Source organism: Gopherus flavomarginatus, chromosome 1 (genome assembly GCF_025201925.1).
Source record: "Gopherus flavomarginatus isolate rGopFla2 chromosome 1, rGopFla2.mat.asm, whole genome shotgun sequence".
Lineage (NCBI taxonomy): Eukaryota > Metazoa > Chordata > Testudines > Testudinidae > Gopherus > Gopherus flavomarginatus.
This window is the reverse complement of record NC_066617.1, coordinates 38,751,984-38,773,001: the sequence shown is the minus strand read 5'-3', so window position 1 is coordinate 38,773,001 and position 21,018 is coordinate 38,751,984. Positions and strand designations below refer to the sequence as shown.

General features: G+C 41.1%; 1 protein-coding gene across 5 annotated transcripts in view; it reads left to right on the top strand.

Moving 5' to 3' along the window:
• BRD1 (bromodomain containing 1) overlaps positions 1 to 11,303 on the top strand; it is a 114,363-nt gene extending 103,060 nt beyond the window's left edge. For all 5 annotated transcript variants that reach the window (XM_050936103.1, XM_050936102.1, XM_050936105.1 and 2 more), the window contains 3 exons: positions 331 to 440; positions 1,950 to 2,104; positions 9,385 to 11,303. In XM_050936103.1, the coding sequence (XP_050792060.1) occupies positions 331 to 440; positions 1,950 to 2,104; positions 9,385 to 9,568 (449 nt within the window). In that variant the 3' untranslated portion in view covers positions 9,569 to 11,303. The remainder of the gene's footprint in view (positions 1 to 330; positions 441 to 1,949; positions 2,105 to 9,384) is intronic.
• The last annotated feature ends 9,715 nt before the right edge of the window (positions 11,304 to 21,018 follow it).

Sequence of the window (21,018 nt, the reverse complement as noted above, 5' to 3'; positions counted from 1 at the left end):
TCAGAACGTGCTGAGCACCCACCTTCTAAAAACATGACCCTTTAAGACAATGAGGCACCTATAATCTAGTCACCCTTGAAAATCTTGGCCTTATCCTTCTGCGTTTTAGTTAATCCATCTGTAAAATACTAGCATACCTCACTGAAATGTTGCGGGTTTTATGATTTTAGTGTACTTTGATATCTTTGGATGAAAGATGCTGTGTGGGTGCAGAGTATTAGCAATAATAATTATAGGGGCTGATAAAATGGCCCATAGTGAAGAGTTGCAGATGGGTAACCCAAGCTCTGAATCTTTACACTACTACTATTTTATTGTGATTTTTCTTAGAAGTTGGACATAGCAGTATGTGGATTTCAACTGATGCTGCAACATCTGTTCTTGAGCCTCTAAAAGTAGTGTGGGCCAAATGCAGTGGATATCCCTCCTATCCAGCACTGGTGAGTCTACAGCATACCACCAGTATTACACTGAAACTTATTTCACTATTTCCAAACTCTGTACATAAATGGACCCATAAGATCTAATGCAGAGCTGAGCAAAAGTGAATTTTCACTTTTCCTTACTTAGTATTTTGCATAAAACTTCAGTACACAGAGTTTGTACAATAGCAGACAATGACATCGTGGGCTGATAGTGAGCCACCATAAATGCATCCTATAGAATTCAGAATACCTGTCTTGTAAGCAAAATAGATCGACCAGCGTGTTTTGTACAAGAGAGTGTTGCATTGTTTATAAGAAGGCAAATTAGAATAAACATCAGGCTGACTTTTTATCAGTACAGGAATTGTATGCTGTTGTCTGCTGCAAAACAAGTGTAAGAAAATTCTCTTTCTGTTGCTCTTTTGGCTTATACAAAAAAACCCCTAGGATCTGCCAGAACTGGTATAGGCTCAATTGAAACATGCAAAATTATGGAGCAGATAGGGAAAGCTTTTCAGTCACACTGTTATTGCTTTGAGAATAACAGTTAATTCCATTAAATTAACAGTTTTAGATGGATAATACACAGAGAAAATACTATTTCTTGCAGTGAATAGTCAGCCTCTGGTGTTCAGTATTATGAGAAATTGTTCAAATACTGTGGCTAGACTTTTAAAGTAGGGAGATAATCTTATGGCTGTTAATAGTAGATACATGCTAGAAAATGGTAACTAACTGTCCTGATTCCTTCTGTTTGCTGAGCATCTCCAGGGGCTAGGAAGGAATTTCTCCCTCAACCTCCATGTTCAGCATTGCAGAATTAACTAGTTGCATATTTGGTGGCTTTTTACCTTCCTTTGAAGCATCAACTATTGATCATTAAATAAAGGCAGAGTACTAGACTTGAAGACAGATAGGCTGATTGGGCATCATAAACCAATAGCCAAGATTTTCAAATGCAGCTACTGAATTTTGAGTCAATTTTGTCTCAGTTTTAGGGAGCCCAATCTGAAACATCTTTAAAGTGGCCTAATTTTCAGAAATTGTCAAATCACCCACATTCTGAAAATCAATCCTCCTTTTAGGTGTCTCAGTTGGACACCAAAACTTGATAGATGAAATATCACTAATTGCTTTTAAAAATCTTGGCCTGTGTTGCTAAACTTATTTGTGCATTTGTCAATTGTATTTTAGTGTTCTGAATTTGTTATCTCTAAAGGCATTTCTGCGTGCAGCATGGCACCAGTGAAGATATTATTTTAAACTAGTTTAATTATACGAGGTTTAAAATGCATTGTCGACACTCTTATTTTCCTTTAAACCAGGTTTATTTCAGCTAATCCAAAATGAGATTGTTTCATTAAATCAGTACAAGTTTGTGTAGCAAGGCCTAAATTTATACACATTGTCTGTTTGATTTGTATAGTATTTTCCCATTAAATAAATTCATAATAAAGAAACCTTTAACTATTAGTGAACACAGATTTAAAAAAATTAGGAATTGTTCTTTTTTTCCATTTGTAGATTATTGACCCTAAGATGCCTCGTGTTGCCGGTCATCACAATGGTGTTACAATACCAGTGCCACCTCTAGATGTATTGAAAATTGGAGAACAAATGCAGACCAAATCTGATGAGAGGCTTTTCTTAGTTTTGTTTTTTGACAATAAAAGAAGTTGGTATGTATCATTATTTAATCAAATGTAAGAAACATATAGTTTAATGCACTAATTTATAATCCAAAGCAATTATTTTAGTGTAAAAAGAAAGTTGAAACACCATTCTCTCCCCATATATAAACTTTAATGTGTATTTAATGTTTAGCGTCTCTGAATATGTTGTTGGAACCAGACATCTTGCTAAATGACACTTATTTACTGCCAATTTGGAAGAACAATATGACTATAAACTAGATATTATCGTTCCTTAGTACAGGTTTGGTATCAGAACCACCATTGTTTTGATATTGGCATATTAAAATTCTTCCTTTGATTGCAAAACCTGTTCAGAGGATGATCGTCTACATTTCTGTGTATATCTATCTCTTCATCTGAAATATCTGACGACTACTTTGAGTGATGGTCCCTACTGTTTTCTACTGAGGGTTACGTGTATGCACCCAGAGCCAGAGCTTTTCAAAGTAGTATTGGTTGGTAGTCCAATCAGGCGCCCTTGTATTCCCTCATAGTTTTTCCCGAGGCAATAAAGGGCAGGGTGGACTGGCCACATCTCCAGTTCCTTCTCACTGCTGCATGATCCAAGTTGTAGCTTCCGCTGACCTGTCATTCTTAGTGACATATTTTCAGGGTTTTTTTACACAAAAAATGTTTTTTTGTTCATAGTTAGGATTTTATTGTTTTTTGTTGTACTTTGGTCATTTCCATGAGTTTTTATAATTGAGGACTTGGGATGCTTTTTCCTGCCAAACATTCCCAACCCCCGTGTCTGCCCTCATTCCTTTTCCATCAGTAGTGAACACTGATGCTGTCTGTACTGGTTGGGGGAAGCCCACAATGCCTCCAGATAAAGTATCTGCCTCTCTTTCCCTGCCCATACATGGGAAGGCTAAGTTCTCCTCCTCAAGAAGCACCTCATGAAGATAGCCATGGTCCCCAAGTTGGATCCTGGCTGGGGAATCTCCCTTACGTCGGCAGAGCCCTCCCCCAACTGCAGAGCCTCCTACCAGATATGCTGGTACCAGTGCTACCAACCCCGGTGCCTTTACCGTCAATGGACCAGATACCATTGACTGCAGGGAGAAGCGGAAGCACTCCCAGCCCTCATGAACTGCTCGCCCTGGAAGGGGCGACATCTATGTGTGTTCAGGTGCACTCACCTATGCAGAGGGCCCCATCTCCTGCGTTACATCTGCCTCTTGCTGACCGTGCTTCTCTTATGCATTCCGTTCCAGTGGCTCCATCAGCACCACCATTCATGCAAAAGTCCAACTCATCTGAATCCAAGAACCTGGAATTTCAGCACAGTACACCACTGACACAGAAACATGACTGCCAGAGGGTTCCAACGACTCCATGTCAGTTTCCTCCTTTGACTTACCCAAGAAGCTGATATCCGTCTCCTTGAGCACAAGTATAACAGCAGCAGTATCAACCGGATTGGTCATATTTGCATTCGAAGCAGTCTCAGCTCAGGAGAACTCCCGTTTCCCCAACCCGTCCATGCAATAGACATTCAGAAATGGAGTTAGATGATGCTCAAATCAGTCCGGCTCTGATGGTACCAGCAGATCCAGAGAGATTTCCCTTCTGTATCATCGAGATCTTCCTGCCCATCAGATGACTATCATCATTTTCAAGAATTACTATGTAGAATGCTCTCGATATCCCATTGGAAGAGATGCAGGATAGTCAGCACCAGCTACTAGGCATTTTGCATACATCAGCACCAGAACAATGATGCCATTCTTCAGCTGGCATGCACCGGGTGGCATACCCCAGCCACGTGTGCACTGACTTTTAAGGGGCAGAAAAAAAGATACATCCCCCAAAAGGTTCAGAAATTTTATTTTCACACCCTCCATTTAACTCCTTGGTAATACAGGCTGCGTTGTAGCAGACAAAACAGCAACACCCACAGTGCACTCTGGCAGACAAGGAGGGGAAAAGACAGGACTGCATGGGTCGAAAGGTGGTCTTCTTCTCAGCTGAATTACAATTGTGGATCTCTGACTGCTTGGCACTGACGGTGAAGAATGACTTTATAAACTATGGCTGGATGGAGAAATTTGCACATAAGCTACCTCAGCAGGATCGTAGTCGATTCCAAACAATTTTACAGGAAATCAAGTTGGTCACTAGGGCCATACTTCAGGCTGCAGTTGGTTCAGCAGATGCATCCTTGTGTGTATTGGCAACTGGAATTGTCATGAGAAGGGAATCCTGGTTACACTCCTCAGGTTTCCCCAGAAAGGTGAAGAATACAATCGAGAACCTTCGCGTTGATGAATCACACCTCTTCAACCAGAAAACTGATGATTCCTTACACTCACTAACAGACTCTAGAGCCACCTTACGATCCTTGGGCATATATACACCAGCACCAAAGAGAAAATGTTATTGCCCACCACCAGCCCAACACTATAAAACTCCTCACTTTACCACCAATGGGCCTACAAACCTCCTCAGAAGCACCCTAAGTTCACAGAGCCCGTCCGCCAGTTCTGGCAGCACAGACCTCTGCACAACACGCTCAGTTATCATGAAAACAGTATTTCTGAGTGCACCTGGAGAGCTGTTAGCCACTCCATACACCAGTGCTTCCATCCTCCATGCCTTTTGGGGATCATCTCAAATTCATTCTACCAGCTTGGAGAGCTGTAACAACAGACATCATTCGACGCGGCTCCACCATTGAGTTTATGACAACGCCTCCTCTACATCTCCTGCCCCTCAGATATCCCTCTCACAAAAGTATTCTTACCCTGGAAGTGGAATCTCTTCTCCAGAGAGGAGCAGTGGAGCCAATCTCGGGGCATGGTGTTCTATTCCAATTATTTTCAGGTACCAAAAAGAAAGGGGGATGGAGACCAATCTTGGATCTCTGACACCTCAGCTGATCAATTTGCAGGCCGAAATTTCGTATGGTCACACTTGCGGCCATCATTCCCTCACTAGAAAAATGCATGTAGTTTATGGCTCTTGACATGCAAGATGTCTACTTCCATATCGACATACATCCGACCCACAGAAAGTTCCTGTGGTTCAAAGTGGAGTATCAACACTTCCAATACAGGGTTCTCCCATTTGGACTTACCACTTGCCCACAAGTTTTTAACAAGGTTTTCTCTGTGGTAGTGACTCACCTACAACATTAGGGAATCCTTGGCTTTCCATACTTGAATGACTGGGTGCTGGCAGCGTGGTTCAAGGAAGCTTGAGCATCAGTGTCCCAGCTTCTTCTCCTCTCCTCCCTAGGAGTAAGCATCAACATTGAAAAATCAACTTTGCACCTTGTCGATCCCTGGAGTTCACACGAGCTCACATCGATGCAACCTCCGCACGAGCTTATCTACCACAGGACAGATTCCAGACCCTACTGGACCAAATAGCCCTGATAATCTTCAGCCCTTCAGTCTTGGCCAGGACCTGCCTCTCCATCCTAGGGCATATGGTGGCGTGCATATATGTCACACCCTTCGGCTGCTGGCACTGTTGCTGGCTACGGCTATGGCCATAAAGAATCTTCTTCTGTGCACCAATCCATGGGACACCATACTCTCAGGCTGGGATGCTCACATTGGAGATCACATGACAGAAGTCAGCTGGACCACGCAAGTGGCTAGGGTGCACATAAAAATTCTCGAACTTCGGGCATTATGCAAAGCATGCCACTTTTTGTTACCAGCTGTCGCCACGTCTTCATCATGTCAGACACCACCACAGTGTACTACATAAACAGACAAGGGGCACACATTCCCCAGTGCTGTGTATGAAGGTGATTTGCCTCTGGAAATAGTGCATCACGCATCATATCCTTTTGTCAGCAGAATAGCTGCATGACACCCAGAATGTGACTTTGCAACCAACCATGAAGGGGAATTGCACGATGAAATAATCATGGACATCATAGTCGCTGGAGTACACCAGTCAGACACCTCTTTGCATCTCACACTAACATCAAGCGCACCAATATTGTTCCAGGGGAGGCACTTGGTGCCCACTTACTAGGCAATGCTTGTCACATCCCTTCCTCCCGCGGCAGCCTCCACAAACTGTGTTCTGGCCTCACCAGTTCTGGTTCCCCCATCTCTGCATGTCAAAACAACCTTCAGTTCTGCTCCAGATGTTTCTGGTAACTGCTGACACAACACTATGGCAGACTCGGGCATTCAGGTCTATGACTGTTACACCTGACAGCACGGTTTTTGGATAGGCACCTCCATTAGCACGATAATGCTAATTAGCAGTGCCAAATGTTCTCTCCAGTGGCTGAAAGGACTCCACGAGGCAATCCTATCAGGCCAAATGGACATGGCCTTTCTCACTAAAATCTCCTTGTGGATGTTTAGCTATAAACTCAAGCTCAACATGGCTAAAACAGAGTTCTTAATCCTTCCTGCTCAGCCCTCCCTTATTACCACCTTCCTAAATCACTGTGGACAATGCTACCATCCTGACGGTCACTCAGGTCCCTAACCTGGGCATCATCTTTGATTTGGACCTCTTTCTAGGCCCTTACACATATTTGTGTCTAAATCTTTCAGCTTCTTTCTTCATATTGTATCTAATATATGGTTTTTCCTGTCCACCCTTACAACTAAAACTCTTAGCGAAGCTGTCATCATCTTGCATATCGACTACTGGAATGTCCTTTTATCTGGCCTTGACAAATGCTGTTTTGTCCCACTGATACCCATTCAGAAAGTTTCTGCAAAGATCATTTTCCTAGCCTCTTCACTTTGACCATGTCACTCTCTTTGCGTTCCTCCACTGACTCCCCATTCTTTATCACATTAGATGTACGCTACTTGTCTTCACTTTCAAGGTACTTCATAACTTGTCCCCACTCTTTCTCTATCAGGATGTTGACCCGGGCCTTTGGTCCACAATGACAGCCTTCATTGCCCACTTGTTAAAATTTTGAACAAGCACCTTCATGCTTTACCTCACATTTGAGAAGAGCTCCTCTTGAACATCTGCAAATTTCACTCATTATTCTCCTTCAAATCCTTCCTTAGAACTCTCATTTACTGTGATGCCCACAATAATCTTGACAGTGGCTAGACTGCTGGTGTGCTGAGACCACTGTCTCTCATGCTGACCAATATTGTCTTATTGTTACCTTGTACTCTCCCATCTGTGTCTCTATCTTCATCTGTGGTATTTCGTCTTATATTTAGATTGTAAATTCTTTGGGATAGGCACCATCTCTTTGCTCTGTTTGTGTAGCACTTAGCACAATGATGTCCTAGGGCTCCTAGGCACTACAGTAATACTAACAATGAATAATAATTTGGTAACAAAGTTTCTCCCTTAAAGACTGTCATTAAAAATTTGATTCATATTCAGTTTTAAAAGGGCCCCCCATCCTACAAGTTTGAATAATTTAACTAATGAGAAGCATAGCTTCTGCTGTCCCTTAATATGTAGATTATATTGAAATATTTTATTTCAAAACAATTTCATTTTTACCTAGTGAGAATATCTTTCAAGTATCTAGAGCCTAAGAAAACTGAGTTGACTAAAATGGCATCTCTTTTTAAAGATGAACTAAATGAATTTATTGATTGGTTGATTTTATGTAAACAGATATCCTCCTTGTACAGATGCTCCCTGGTTACACAAACCCAACTTACAGAAATCCAGACTTACAAAAAGTTCCGTAAGGTTTGTTGGGTTTTTTTTGGCGTAATTAGAGATACTTTCCTGACTTTGTGTAAGTCGGGGAGCTTCTGTACTTGTAAGGCTGTAGTTCAGAGTTCTTTATTTTTGCAGCTGTTAATGTCTTAACTGTAGAGCTGGGTGAACAGTTGACTTTCTCGGTTCACTGGCAGTTTTGGAAAAAAATAAAAAAATTCAGTTCTGGTTTAACAGAATTTGAAAAAAATGGCAAATCAGAATAATCTGTTTTGGGTGAATGAAACATTTTGTTTGATCAGAAACCTTTTGTTTCTTTGTGTGTGTTTTAAATGACTAAATTAACAAAATGAGATATGATGGTGCCAGCCTAAGATTTAGCCCACCAGGTAAGGCACTGACCTGGGATGTAAGTTTGAGTCTGTATGGGTTTAATTCCCCCCCTCTGCCTGACAGGGTGAAGGGATTTGAACTTGGGTCTCCACATTGCAGGAGAGTGCCCTAGTCACTAGACTATGTGATAGTCTGATGGTGGGTCTGTCAGTCTATTCTGTTGAAGCTGTTCCACTTTGTATAAATAATGGTTATTGAGCCAGAGAGAGAGTTAGAATGACTCTGTAGCCTGTTGGTTGGGCTATTCACTAGGGAGGTGGGAGACCTAAGTTCAAATCCCTGCTCCAATGAGTAATTGCTTTTAGTAATAGCAGTGGAACAGCTTCAACAGGAGAGATTGAGACTCCCATGTCAGAATAGCCCATCGCCCAGTGGCTAGGTTTCTTGCCTGTACAGTGGGATTCCCAAGTCAAAATCCCTTTTCTTTATCAGGCAGAGAGGGGAGCAGAACCTTGGTCTCCCACATCCCAGGTCAGTGGCTATAAGGGAGGCATTATTACATCTGTTCCCCTCCTTCTTGGGTTGTTTGTGAAAGTTGCCTCAGACACCCCACAAAAAGTGTGCTCAAACTTTCGGCAAGCTTGTGAATAGCATTGATTTTTAAAAAACACCTGGCTTTAGTAATTATTACCTAACATAGAAGAGTGAGCTGCACAATCTCTACCTTATGCACTGAATTGGTTGTATTAAAATGTAGCGTAAATGCAGAATGTGGGACTGAGCAGGAATTCATTGACTATGGAACTGCCTGTTGGAGACCAAAACTAAAACGTTAGAGTGTGGCGTAACCAAACTTTTGCAAAAATCTTTGTGCAGTGATGGAAATTGAAGAATGAATAATTTTAAAAAAAATTCTACAGGTAAAAACAGCTGAATCTAGTAGTGACTGAAAACAATCCATTACTTTCTAATCTAAGCCTGAGTTGTTTTAATACCTAGATATGATGTTGCATCAGACTGACTCCTATTGAAGTCAGTATTTGCCATCAATTACAATCCTATGGTGCCTGTTGGATTTGTAAGTCTTGTTTATTCAAGAGGCTGATGCTACTTCTCTTAAAACCCACGTTAAAAACACAGTTGTCCTATCTTTGGTAAGAATTTTGCTATTGGATTTTTTTTTAAAGAGAGATATTGTTTTGACACACTGCATGAGAAGCATTACATAAGAGCTAGTTTAGTCCTATGTAAGGACAATCCTGTTGATCTATGCTTTATTTAACCTAAGATTTATTTTATCCTATTTATAGGCAATGGCTTCCAAAATCCAAAATGGTTCCCCTGGGGATTGATGAGACCATAGACAAGTTAAAGATGATGGAAGGTCGAAACTCAAGCATTCGTAAAGCTGTGAGAATTGCTTTTGATCGTGCTATGACTCATCTAAGTAGAGTCCATGGAGAACCAGTTAGCGACTTTAGTGATATTGACTAACAAAGGTGCTACCAAGGCAAGAAACACACCACATATAGACTTGAACTTTATTAATAAACCTCATTGTCTAAAAGAATGTATTGACAATACAACTCCTTAATCATTGATTCAGTGGCTGAGTTCTGCAAACTTCAAACAGTTGAGCAGTTTCTCTAAATCACCATTGCCATACAGATTAATGATTTTATCATTGTGTTGTAGTTTGGAGGATTTTCCACTAAACCTGTTAAAATGTCTTGTTCATAGTGTTCATAAATTGTACATATATGTATATTCAACACTTAACTTATTCTGATTTTAGAGGTAGCTCTTTAATTCCCTTTTTTAATTTTGATGGGGAGAGAGTAGGTTCTCATTTTCCATGTTTTTTTTACATGTTAAAAAAAGAAAGTAAAGTACATAAGCACCATCTTCCAGCTTAAGGTGCTTAGTGAATCTTAAAGCCTAATATCAAAATAACATCAAAGATATGTTTGCGTAAATCATATATTATACAGTATGGTGCTGCTTGTATCATTTTTCCTTGATCTGTAGCTTTTGAAAGACTTGTGAATGTTTTAATTTTGTGTAAATCATTGCTCTTTGCACAAAGTACCACATATTTAAGATTGATGTAAATTTACAATGACAAATGTGTATTTTAAGAGAGAAAATTACATTATTTTGGAGGGTACTTTGTGAGAAAGGCATCAAGAGTAAAATTATGCTATGTACATCACTTGCAAATCACCAAAAACACTCCATTATTGCCCAAAATAACTTTTTAAGAGATTTTTTCCCATTTTTTCTTTGTTTTAAACAAAATTGGCTTAAAGCCAGTGAGCACATTTTTTTCCAAACCATCCCATCTATCTCCCATAGATTTTATTTTTTTCAGATATGTGCCTCCCTGTTTTATTTATTGTAGAAAATGTATTAATTTGCTTTATAATGAAAAATAAATTTGTCAAAGTATATTGATATGCATTTTTATACAGGCACATGAGAAGACAGCTTGCTTTGGGAGAAAAATGTATTGGAAATTGTATAAAATTACTTGATGGCTTGTGTGTAATTTGATTTTTTGTAACCTGTATGCCTTTGTTTCCAATGAGGGGATTTATGTAACTTTTAATTTAGAACACTTCGGTAGCAATAGAAACTTTGGATACATTTTTGTATGGTACATGTGATGTATATAGAATTAGTACTTTATTTTTATTTTTAAGAAGTAAAGCATTATGTATGGGTGAGGGAAAAGAAAGAAGGGTGGGTTTCCAGAACTGCATTTTTTTATATTAAAAAAATAAAGTCAAGATATTGATTGTTGTAGCTACTTTATTCCTACGTTCACTGAAATACTGAATTTGTAACAATGAAAATGGCAAGGTATGTTTGCAATGTGATTTATAATGACTCCATTATTTATAAATGCACTGTGTTGAACTCTTTTTTGCAGTGATATCTTAAATACTGTACCAAGTTATATAATATGCAACACCAAATAATGCATATGAGTGCACAAAGTATTTATGCCCAGCTTTTTTTATAATGGATTAGTGAATACAGCAAAACCAATACTTTTTAAATCTTTTTTTTTAATTCATTGAATAGCATTCTGCATTGTTAAACCTGCTTGAATTTTATTTTAAAGGGAAAGTCAATTACTTTTTAAATACCTTTTGATGTTTTTATTCTCTATGGTTTGTAATACCCCCTTAGAAACTTGAAATAAAATTTCTTTCTCAACTGATAATTTTGTCCTGCATTTGGCCCCTGTGGAATCTTGGTTTAGTGTCCTTTCTCCCAGAGGTAAATTAGATTAAGGAACTGCTACCATGTCATTAACTTAATCTCTTTCTGGCTGTTTCATAAAGAGGGAAAGTGTCATATTGTGTGGGGGCCACTGCTATCTATACCAACAAGCCTCTTCTGGAGAGACTGGTGTTTGAGGCTGCATTATCCAAGACCAGTCTTCTATGCTGAACTCTAGTACTTTCAAGGATTCCCTGGTTAAAAAGCAGTTTAGACTTTAAAAAATTGGTCATGATTTGCTGACTGCCTTCTCTAGTCATGGCAGGAAAACATTGATATCTTACTTTGTGCAGGAATGGAGATGGCCATGCATCCAATTAGGATAATCTTTAAAAGTCTATGATATGATACTGATAGTGCATCTGAGGTAGAAACCCAAAAGGTAAACTTGATTGTTTGCTTGAGGGTTCTTCCAGTGAGCTGGAGGAGCTGTTGTGTGACCATATTCACCTTCTGGGGGAGCAAGAAAAAAAAAATGGAGCCAAGTATGACAAAGACCAGAAAAAAAAAGACCACACTTAATTCCTTGAGTCAGCTATTTAACCTTCAATATCCATCTCATACTAAACTAATAGTAAGGACCAATTTTTCTGAAAACTCCAGTTGAAATGTTCCCAAAGATGGCATATCAAATGGTGTGACAATTCTCAGCCTCATATCAGTAAGTAGCAAAAACTATGTGTGTTTGAGGCTTTCCGAAGCATCCCCAGAGAATCTAAGAGAACCCTAGTGTCCCTCTCACAATCTCCTGGTTCCTAAATAGTTATAAATCACATAACCATCACAAAAGTGGTTGGGATTACAAAATGTGGCTTATTGGAAACTCCTCCAGATTCCCGCATCAAGTATGTTCTTAATACTAGGAACAAATGAACTGGGGAAAAAACAGCTCATCATTGCAAATAATTCCATTGAGCCTGTACACTATAACTGAAAAAACATTTACACCAATGTGTTCTTTGAGTCTAAAAAAAAAAAAAAACTTCCACCCATCCTCATCTCAGAAATAAACTACCTGGTCAAGAACTGAAGATTGTGTGTCTGAAAACAATTCCACATCTTCCAGAGGAAGATATTTATGCATTCTTGGTCTTAGGACATCGAAGAACATTACTACTTATTCAAAGGCTGGCCCTTTGGGCATCCCATTTTCTTACAAGACACTTTGTTGTCAAAGTGGTGTATTTACATAAAAGGCTAGATGTGACAGGATATCTGGGGTGCAACCTGGGAGTGTGGGACCACTGTGCCCCCTGAACTGTCTCCAGCCTGGGCACTCTCTCAAAATGCCTTGCTAGTGACCAGCAGCAAACCCCTCCAGGTGCTGCTATCACTCAGGACAACTGCATGTGGCCACCCAACACCCAGCTAGATTGCATGAATGCTCCCAGAGCCACTCATGAATCACATAAATTAAGGTACCAGCCAAATTCCCCCAGCTCCCAGCCTTGCACCTCAGAAATATACTGTCTTGCACTGCTCAAGACGAGCAGCAGATTTATTAATTGGTTCACCACTTCATCAATGGAAAGTGGACATACATCAAAAGCCTGAGCAGATTTGCCAACTTCATACAAACTCAGTGGTAAAGATAAACAATAAAACAAATGCATTGACGGCAAAAGAGATTTTAAGTGATAGGCCAAAACTCAGCCTGTGTTAGCAAAATAAAATTAAAAAAATGACACAGTCTAAACTCTCAACCCTATTAGACTGGGCAACTACTAGACTAAACAGTTTTTCTCGCCCCACTGGATATTGCAGTCCTTAATATGCAGATCTCACCCTTGAAATCTAGGTCAGTCCCTTCAGTTGGAGTCTTCAGAGTGTCCTTGTTGCTTGCAGCATAGGTGGGTGAACGAGAAAGGCTCAGCATGGGGCCACAGTGTGTGTTTTATACCTTCAGTCCATGTGCTTTGAAAACACAAGTCCAGGCATGTCTGGGTGCATTGCTGAGTCTCCAGGCAAGGTTAAGCAATTCCCCTGCTGTGGCCTCATGCAAGTGAGACATTGCATTGTAGCTCCTTCGCTGGACAATAGTTGATGGGTTGATTAACACCCTGCCTGGATATTGGCTACTTTCCTTGCTGTTGTCTCTGGGGAGCTAGTATCTGGCTGATTCCCCAACTTACAGCATGCTTTAGTGACCACCATACAACATGATTCTCATAACTTCATATGCATTAATACACATATGTGGATAGGTTATGATCTGCTGAAAGTCATTTCTCTTTCTCCTGATACTTCACACGGCATGCTTTATATGTAAAATCACTATTATCTATAAATGTGGAACATAGGGGTTACAGGGCGCTCCCCCAAGGTACAAAATGGCTCACTAGATTTTTTTGTTTTTCTCATGTGGAACAAAGGGACCTTAAACCACCTGAAGATTTCTCTTCAGGAATTCCCCTTGTGTAGGGGATATAAAGGAGAGGGATAGCTCACTGGTTTGAGCATTTGCCTGCTAAACCCAGAGTTATGAGCTCAATCCATGGGGGCGGGGCATTTAGGGATCTGGGGAGTAGTCCTACTTTGAGCAGTGGGTTAGACTAGATGACTGACAAAGGTCCCTTCCAATCCTGATATTCTATGATTCTAAAGCTGGTGGCACAAGTCTAGCAGCATTGTCTGCTAGCACCTTCCTCTCCAGTTCTCTCAGCTGAACTCCCCTGTTCCTGATTGTCTAGTGCAGATCTCTTGTTTCTCTACTGGTTTAACTTCTGCCACAGCTGAGCTGTTGGGGATCAGTTAGCCACAACTCACTCCTTACAGCTGCCGCTGTCCACTATATCTGAAGGTAGTTTGGCCATAATGGAAAACGGGAACCAAAATTCATATCCACGTGTACCTTAAAATGGACAGTTGGCCAGCAGCCAGGGGCCCTTTAAAATTCCCAGTCCCAGGGCAGCTGCCCTCCCACTCACCACCCATCAGCAGCCTGGGAGGGCCAAAAGGGGCAACGACATTAAAGTGCAGCAGTGCTTTAACGTCATTGTCCCTTTTGCCCCCTCCTGGCCCCCCTGTTGGCAGTGTTCCTGCCCATATGGACCCTACCAGCAGGGCTGCCAAAGGGGGAGGCAAAAGGGGCAGGGATGTTAAAGCGCTGCCATGGCAGCACTTTAACGTGGGCAGCATACAGGCCAGTATTGGCTTCTTACTGGTACGCCATACCAGCTCGCTTTCACCCCTGTGTGAGGCCAAGCCAGGTTTGAACTAGGGGTTGTCTCCTATCTCCTAGACTGACATTTATACATTTTGAGTTTTATGTATTGAAAGGATTTTTAATTATCTCAGAAAGAAATCTTGGTCCCTCTAAAATGACCTCTGACTATATATTAAAAGTAACCAAATTCTGCACCCAGGTAGGCAGATAGTGAGCAAAGCCGTTTGACTTAATTGCATGTGTCTGAGAATGGAATCTGCTCCACTGTGTTTTACTATGATTTAATTGTTTGTAACTCCTATTACAGCAGAAGTCCTGTTTTTGAACAACTGTTAGTATTTTACATTGGAACTTCCATAGAATGGGAATCTATAACTTCCCAGAAGAAAAAAAAATCTTTGATCTCTGAAGAAAGATCATTTGCTCCTCATTGTTTCCTCAGAGTTAGGTTTTTATGGGCAAGTATTGTAGGGTGGGAGTGTTCCACCTTGGTTTGTCATACTGGTGTTTCTCCTATTTGTTTAAAAAGAAATGAAGAGTGGCAGAATGACTCAGGACTCTTTGGTTTATTGTCATGTGTCTGAGGCAAAACAAATATAGATTTGTAATTTATTGCACCTTTATCTTTAGAGAAACAGTTACAGGTGGTACAGCTTTTGTTTTTTCCCCACAATATATTCACCATTCTCTGTCTCTGTTTACCAGAATCCATCTTTTCTCCACTTTACTGTTTGTATTGTATAACACTTTAATTGCCGTTTTGTGGAAGTTTTCCTTTTTGTTGATTGTAGTTTTGTGTTTTTACACAAGAGGGAGCAATATACTTAGGTCATCTTCAGATTAAGAAATTAAATATTTGAATATTTTCTTTTTAAACTTTCACTGCTATGAACACATTCAATTTCTGTTTTTACTTGCACTATTTCATCTCTTGAAATGTTTGTAATCTGTTTAAAGTAGTTCTTAAAGTGATTTCTTCAGTCAGTGGTCAGTTTTGAAAAAATGGTTGTGGTTAAATTTTCTGCTGACATTAATGAATGGATCTCTGTTCCAGTTCTTTTGTCTGCTTCTATCTCACATGGAGAGCTGACTTTAAAAATTTCATTTCCCTTAGCATGCATGTTCCTATTACATTACATATCATTCTCTGTTTGCACTATTGTAGCTATGTTGGTCTAAGGATATTAGAGAGACAAGGTGGGTGAGGTAATAAGCAATTTATGGCTTATTACAACAGTCTGTAACCCAATAACCCCCCATTTTTGTCTTTTGATTGCATAGTTTTTCACAAGCCATTTCACCTTGAATGATCTCTTAACAACAGGGATTGGCAACCTTTGGCAAACGGCTCGCCAGGGTAAGCACCCTGGCAGGCCGGGCCAGTTTGTTTACCTGCTGAGTCCACAGGTTTGGCCGATCGCGGCTTCTACTGGCTGTGGTCCCCTGTTCCAGGCCAATGGGGGCTGCAGGAAGTGACATGGGCTGAGGGATGTGCTGGCTGCTGCTTCCCGCCACCCCCTTTAGCCTGGAATGGGGGACCACGGCCAGTGGGAGCCACGATCGGCCAACCCTGCGGACGCGGCAGGTAAACAAACCGGTCCGGCCTACTAGGGTGCTTACCCTGGCGAGCCACATGCCAAAGGTTGCCGATCCCTGCTTTACAATGTATGTTAACTACTTATGCTAAGCAATTTTTTCCACTTTAGGTTAGCTGAAACACTGGGAGTACCTTTCCCAGACCGGAGGAAGAGCTCAGTGTTGCACAAAAGCTTGTCTCTTTCTCCAGCAAAAGTCTATTAAAAAATATTACCTCACCCATTTGGGGGTCTCTACTATTCTCTAGTTGCCAGTTTCTTTTTACACAGACTACTGAATTCATTTTATAATCTTACAAACAGAGAAATGCACCAATTCATTGAAGCCGACTTGTGGCCAGATACGTAGTGTGGGTCAAACACATTGCAGTTAGTGGCAGGAAAATTCCAAGGTTTAGCATACAGGAGAAGTTTGCAAAGTTGGGTAGTGCTACCTACTTTTGAGATCAGAGAGGGGATGAGAAAATCATTCCTTCCTGCAGCTTGACAGGGAAAAATCATCACAGAGGAAAGTAAGGAAGTTTGAGACAAATTTTAGTTTGAGAGCTACAATTAGTGCCATACACCTGCTATCACATTTAAAGGGCTAGATGATTATTTGTGAAAAATGTTGTTTTATCACCCAGTATATAAACAGCACACATACAGATGTGTGACGAGTGTGAGAAGGGGACAGGGAAGAGCAACTGTACCCCTTGTACTCATTTCCTGCATATTATCCTAATGTTACTGCTTCATATAACTAATCATTAAGCTGCCACAGAGAAAGAATGGAATCAAGATACAAGGGCTGGAAGTGTCCCATATTACAGAAAAAAGTTGAGATCTTCTGTTATTGTAAATGTAAAAATGACAAATGAGTGTCTGCACTTCTGCATACTTTTATATGAAATAATATTTTATTTCTGCATTTTGAGGCTAAGCAAAGTGGTGTAAAATGATTCTAATCAGTAGAACATTTTAAAGCCAACCCCATCATTAGAGGTTTCTAAAAATAGATTAAACAAACACTTGTCTGCAATGGTTTGGGTCAGGGGTTGGAAACCTTCGGCCCACCAGGGTAATCCACTGGCAGGCTGTGAGGCATTGTGTTTACATTGACCAACCTCAGGCATGGGCCCCCGCAACTCCCAGTGGTCACGGTTTGCCGTTCCTGGCCAATAGGAGCTGCAGGAAACAGCAGCCAGCATGCCCCTGTGGCCTTCCACTTCCCGCAGCTCCCATTGGCTGGGAACAGTGAACGACAGCCACTGGGAGGTGTGGGGAGCTGTGTCTGCAGATGGTCAATGTAAACAAAATGTCTCGTGGCCTGCCAGAGGATTACCCTGATGGGCCACTTGCCAAAGGTTGCCGACCCCTGGTCTAGCTTACTTAATCTTGCTTCAGCATGTGGAGATGGATTAGCTGACCTCTTGAGGTCCCTTCCATCCCTACATTTGTATGATTCTTTACTATCAGAAGAGGAATATTATGGGAAATGTTTTAGAGAGCAGGTTCAGTCTCTGCTCATGAAAAACCAGTTCGTCTTCATTTCTATTTCCCATAAGCCTACATCTAAATTAATTCCTTAGAATAACTTATCAGTACTTCTGTGAAAGATTTATTTCCCCTAAGGCCTCTCTGACGAGGTAGAAAAATAATGCATTCAAATGAATCAATGTTTTTAAGTTGAAAAATGCTGTTTTGGAATAAAATCAAATTGCTAAAAGCAAGAAGCTTTTACAACTTTGCATAAACTTCACATTTGATTAATTGTTAGTCATTTGTATTCAGCCCCGTTTATTGTAAGTCCTTCCTCTCACCCTATCTAGAAAAAGCTTTTACTATTGCATCAGGATCCTACCAATTAGGGAGCAAGATGCGAGATATGTCAATGTGTGAGCACTCACTAAGCCTCAGTCCAGCCCCTTTACTCCTTATTTGCTTCCTAAATGCTAGAAATATAACACTGCAGTTTTCTCAGTCCTTCTGCCCCATTTACCCTTGTCCATTCTTCTTTCCTCCCTCCTTCTAGTAATAAAAGAAGGAAGAAGACAGAATAAGGAGGTGGGGGGAAAGGATACAGAGCCTATAGGGACAGGAAAAGCTCAAAAGGGCAATAGTAGAGAGAGTTCTCATCTGTGTGTCTGCCTCATTTCCTGGTACCAGCATTCTGGGTTCAAGTAGTAGCTGCTCTTTGCTTCTCAGGAGCTCTGGCAGGGACAATCCAGTGTGCACTGTCTTCCTCTGTCAGGTGTTGTCTGCTCTGCTGCAGACGTTCTCAAACTGTGATCCATGGACCACCAGTGGTCTGCGAGCTCCATTCAGATGGTCTGCGGATAGTTCCCTCTAAGGTGTGCACCTGGGCAGCTGCACACAAGAGAATAAAGGGCCACCCACCTAAGTAGTGAAGTTGCACAGGCGTGGCTCCACTAATTCGGTGCCTGACCCCTGAGAAGACACACATGCAAGGTGAGGTTTTGGCCTTGGGGGAATTAGGGGGTAGATGAGAAGGGGCAGTGGGGGAAAATTGGGATGTTCAGGGCTGCGTTGGCCAGAGAAAGAGGCAACTTTCCCCAGCTCCAGGGCAAGACCTCCTTCCTTCCCAGCCTGGGGGCTGCTGCAGCGGGGGAGAGAGGGCACATCCATCGCATTAGAAAGGTAAGACTACTGATATTAAAATATGAGTAGTGTGCTTTTATTTGTAGAACAAAAAACTTGTTTTTTTTATATAGCGCTTTTATCCAAAGCGATTTACAGTAGTTAGCTAACAGTATAAACAATGTTTGGAAAGCTCATTAAGTCCACCAAGACCCACAGCAATTTTCAAGTGGTCTGCGAAAAAAAAAAATTTGAGAACCACTGGGTTGAGATACAGGGCTTGTCTTTTGCCCCTGCAGAACTGGAGTCTCCTCCGTAGGATCTTGGTAGCCTTAGGGCTAGAAGACCTGAGACCTTGGGCGGGTCTGGGGTTTTAGTTTTTAAGTGGGACTCTTCTCCTATCCTGTTTGGGAAAGGGAATAGAAAGAGGATGGGAAAGTTATTAAATGAAAAGGGGGAAAAAAAGTTACTTTACCTCTTCATCATCCTGCTTTTCAAAAAAAGTTGAGGCTAGGTGGATTTGCATTAATTTTACTCCTTCCCTGTGGTGTGGATATACCTATGTGATCCTTTCCCACTATGATAGCCTCAGTTTCCACTCTGAAAAATGTTCATTGTCCCTGTTCTCCTCCAATCCCGCCCAATTTATGGCATAGTCTGTATGCAATGAAGCAGATTAAAAAGGCATTGCATGCCCAGATTTAATAAATCATGATATCAAATAAATCAAACTTCAGTTGCGTTAGTTAACTAAGACAATCAAGCAATATTTAATGCAGCATTGTACAGAATAGGAAACGTACCAAACTTGAAACTGGAGAAGTAAGGAAGCCTTTTGAGTTTATTTCTGACTAACTCCTTAAAACTCATCTTTAATGTGCTGTTAAGAATGAAGAAAAAATCTCTCATGTTCTATCTAATTTTGAATCAATAAGGCAATGATATATATATTGCCTTATATATTAAAAATGTACACATTTGGACTGAGGTGGAGATGGACATAGGAGATGGAAGTGTTGAGAGTCTCTGGGTTAGGCTAAAAGGGGTAAAAAACACGGGTGATGTCGTGCTGGGAGTCTACTACAGGCCACCTAATCAGGTGGAAGAGGTGGATGAGGCTTTTTTCAAACAACTAACAAAATCATCCAAAGCCCAAGATTTGGTGGTGATGGGGGACTTCAACTATCCAGATATATGTTGGGAAAATAACACTGCGGGGCACAGACTATCCAATAAGTTCCTGCACTGCATTGCAGACAACTTTTTATTTCAGAAAGTTGAAAAAGCTGCTAGGGGGGAAGCTGTTCTAGACTTGATTTTAACAAATAGGGAGGAACTCGTTGAGAATTTGAAAGTAGAAGGAAGCTTGGGTGAAAGTGATCATGAAATCATAGAGTTTGCAATTCTAAGAAAGGGTAGAAGGGAGTACAGCAAAATAGAGACAATGGATTTCAGGAAGGTGGATTTTGGTAAGCTCAGGTCTCGTCCAGACTAGGGGGGGGAAATCGATCTTAGATACGCAACTTCAGCTACGTGAATAACGTAGCTGAAGTCGAATATCTAAGATCGAATTACTCACCCGTCTAGACGGCGTGGGACCGATGTCCGCGGCTCTCTGTGTCGATTCCGGAACTCCGTTCGGGTTGATGGAGTTCCGGAATCGATATAAGCGCGCTCGGGGATCGATTTTAACCCGCCGATACGGCGGGGTAGTCTGGACGAGGGCTCAGAGAGCTGATAGGTAAGGTCCCATGGGAATCAAGACTCAGGGGAAAAACAACTGAGGAGAGTTGGCAGTTTTTCAAAGGGACGCTATTAAGGGCCCAAAAGCAAGCTATTCCGATGGTTAGGAAAGATAGAAAATGTGGCAAAAGACCACCTTGGCTTAACCATGAGATCTTGCGTGACCTACAAAATAAAAAGGCATCATATAAAAAATGGAAACTAGGTCAGATTACAAAGGACGAATATAGGCAAATAACACAGGAATGCAGAGGCAAGATTAGAAAGGCAAAGGCACAAAATGAGCTCAAACTAGCTATGGGAATAAAGGGAAACAAGAAGACTTTTTATCAATACATTAGAAGCAAGAGGAAGACCAAGGACAGGGTAGGCCCACTGCTCAGTCAGGAGGGGGAAACAGTAACGGGAGACTTGGAAACGGCAGAGATGCTTAATGACTTCTTTGTTTCTGTCTTCACTGAGATGTCTGAAGGAATGTCTAACATAGTGAATGCTTACGGGAAGAGGGTAGGTTTAGAAGATAAAATAAAAAAAGAGCAAGTAAAAAATCACTTAGAAAAGTTAGATGCCTG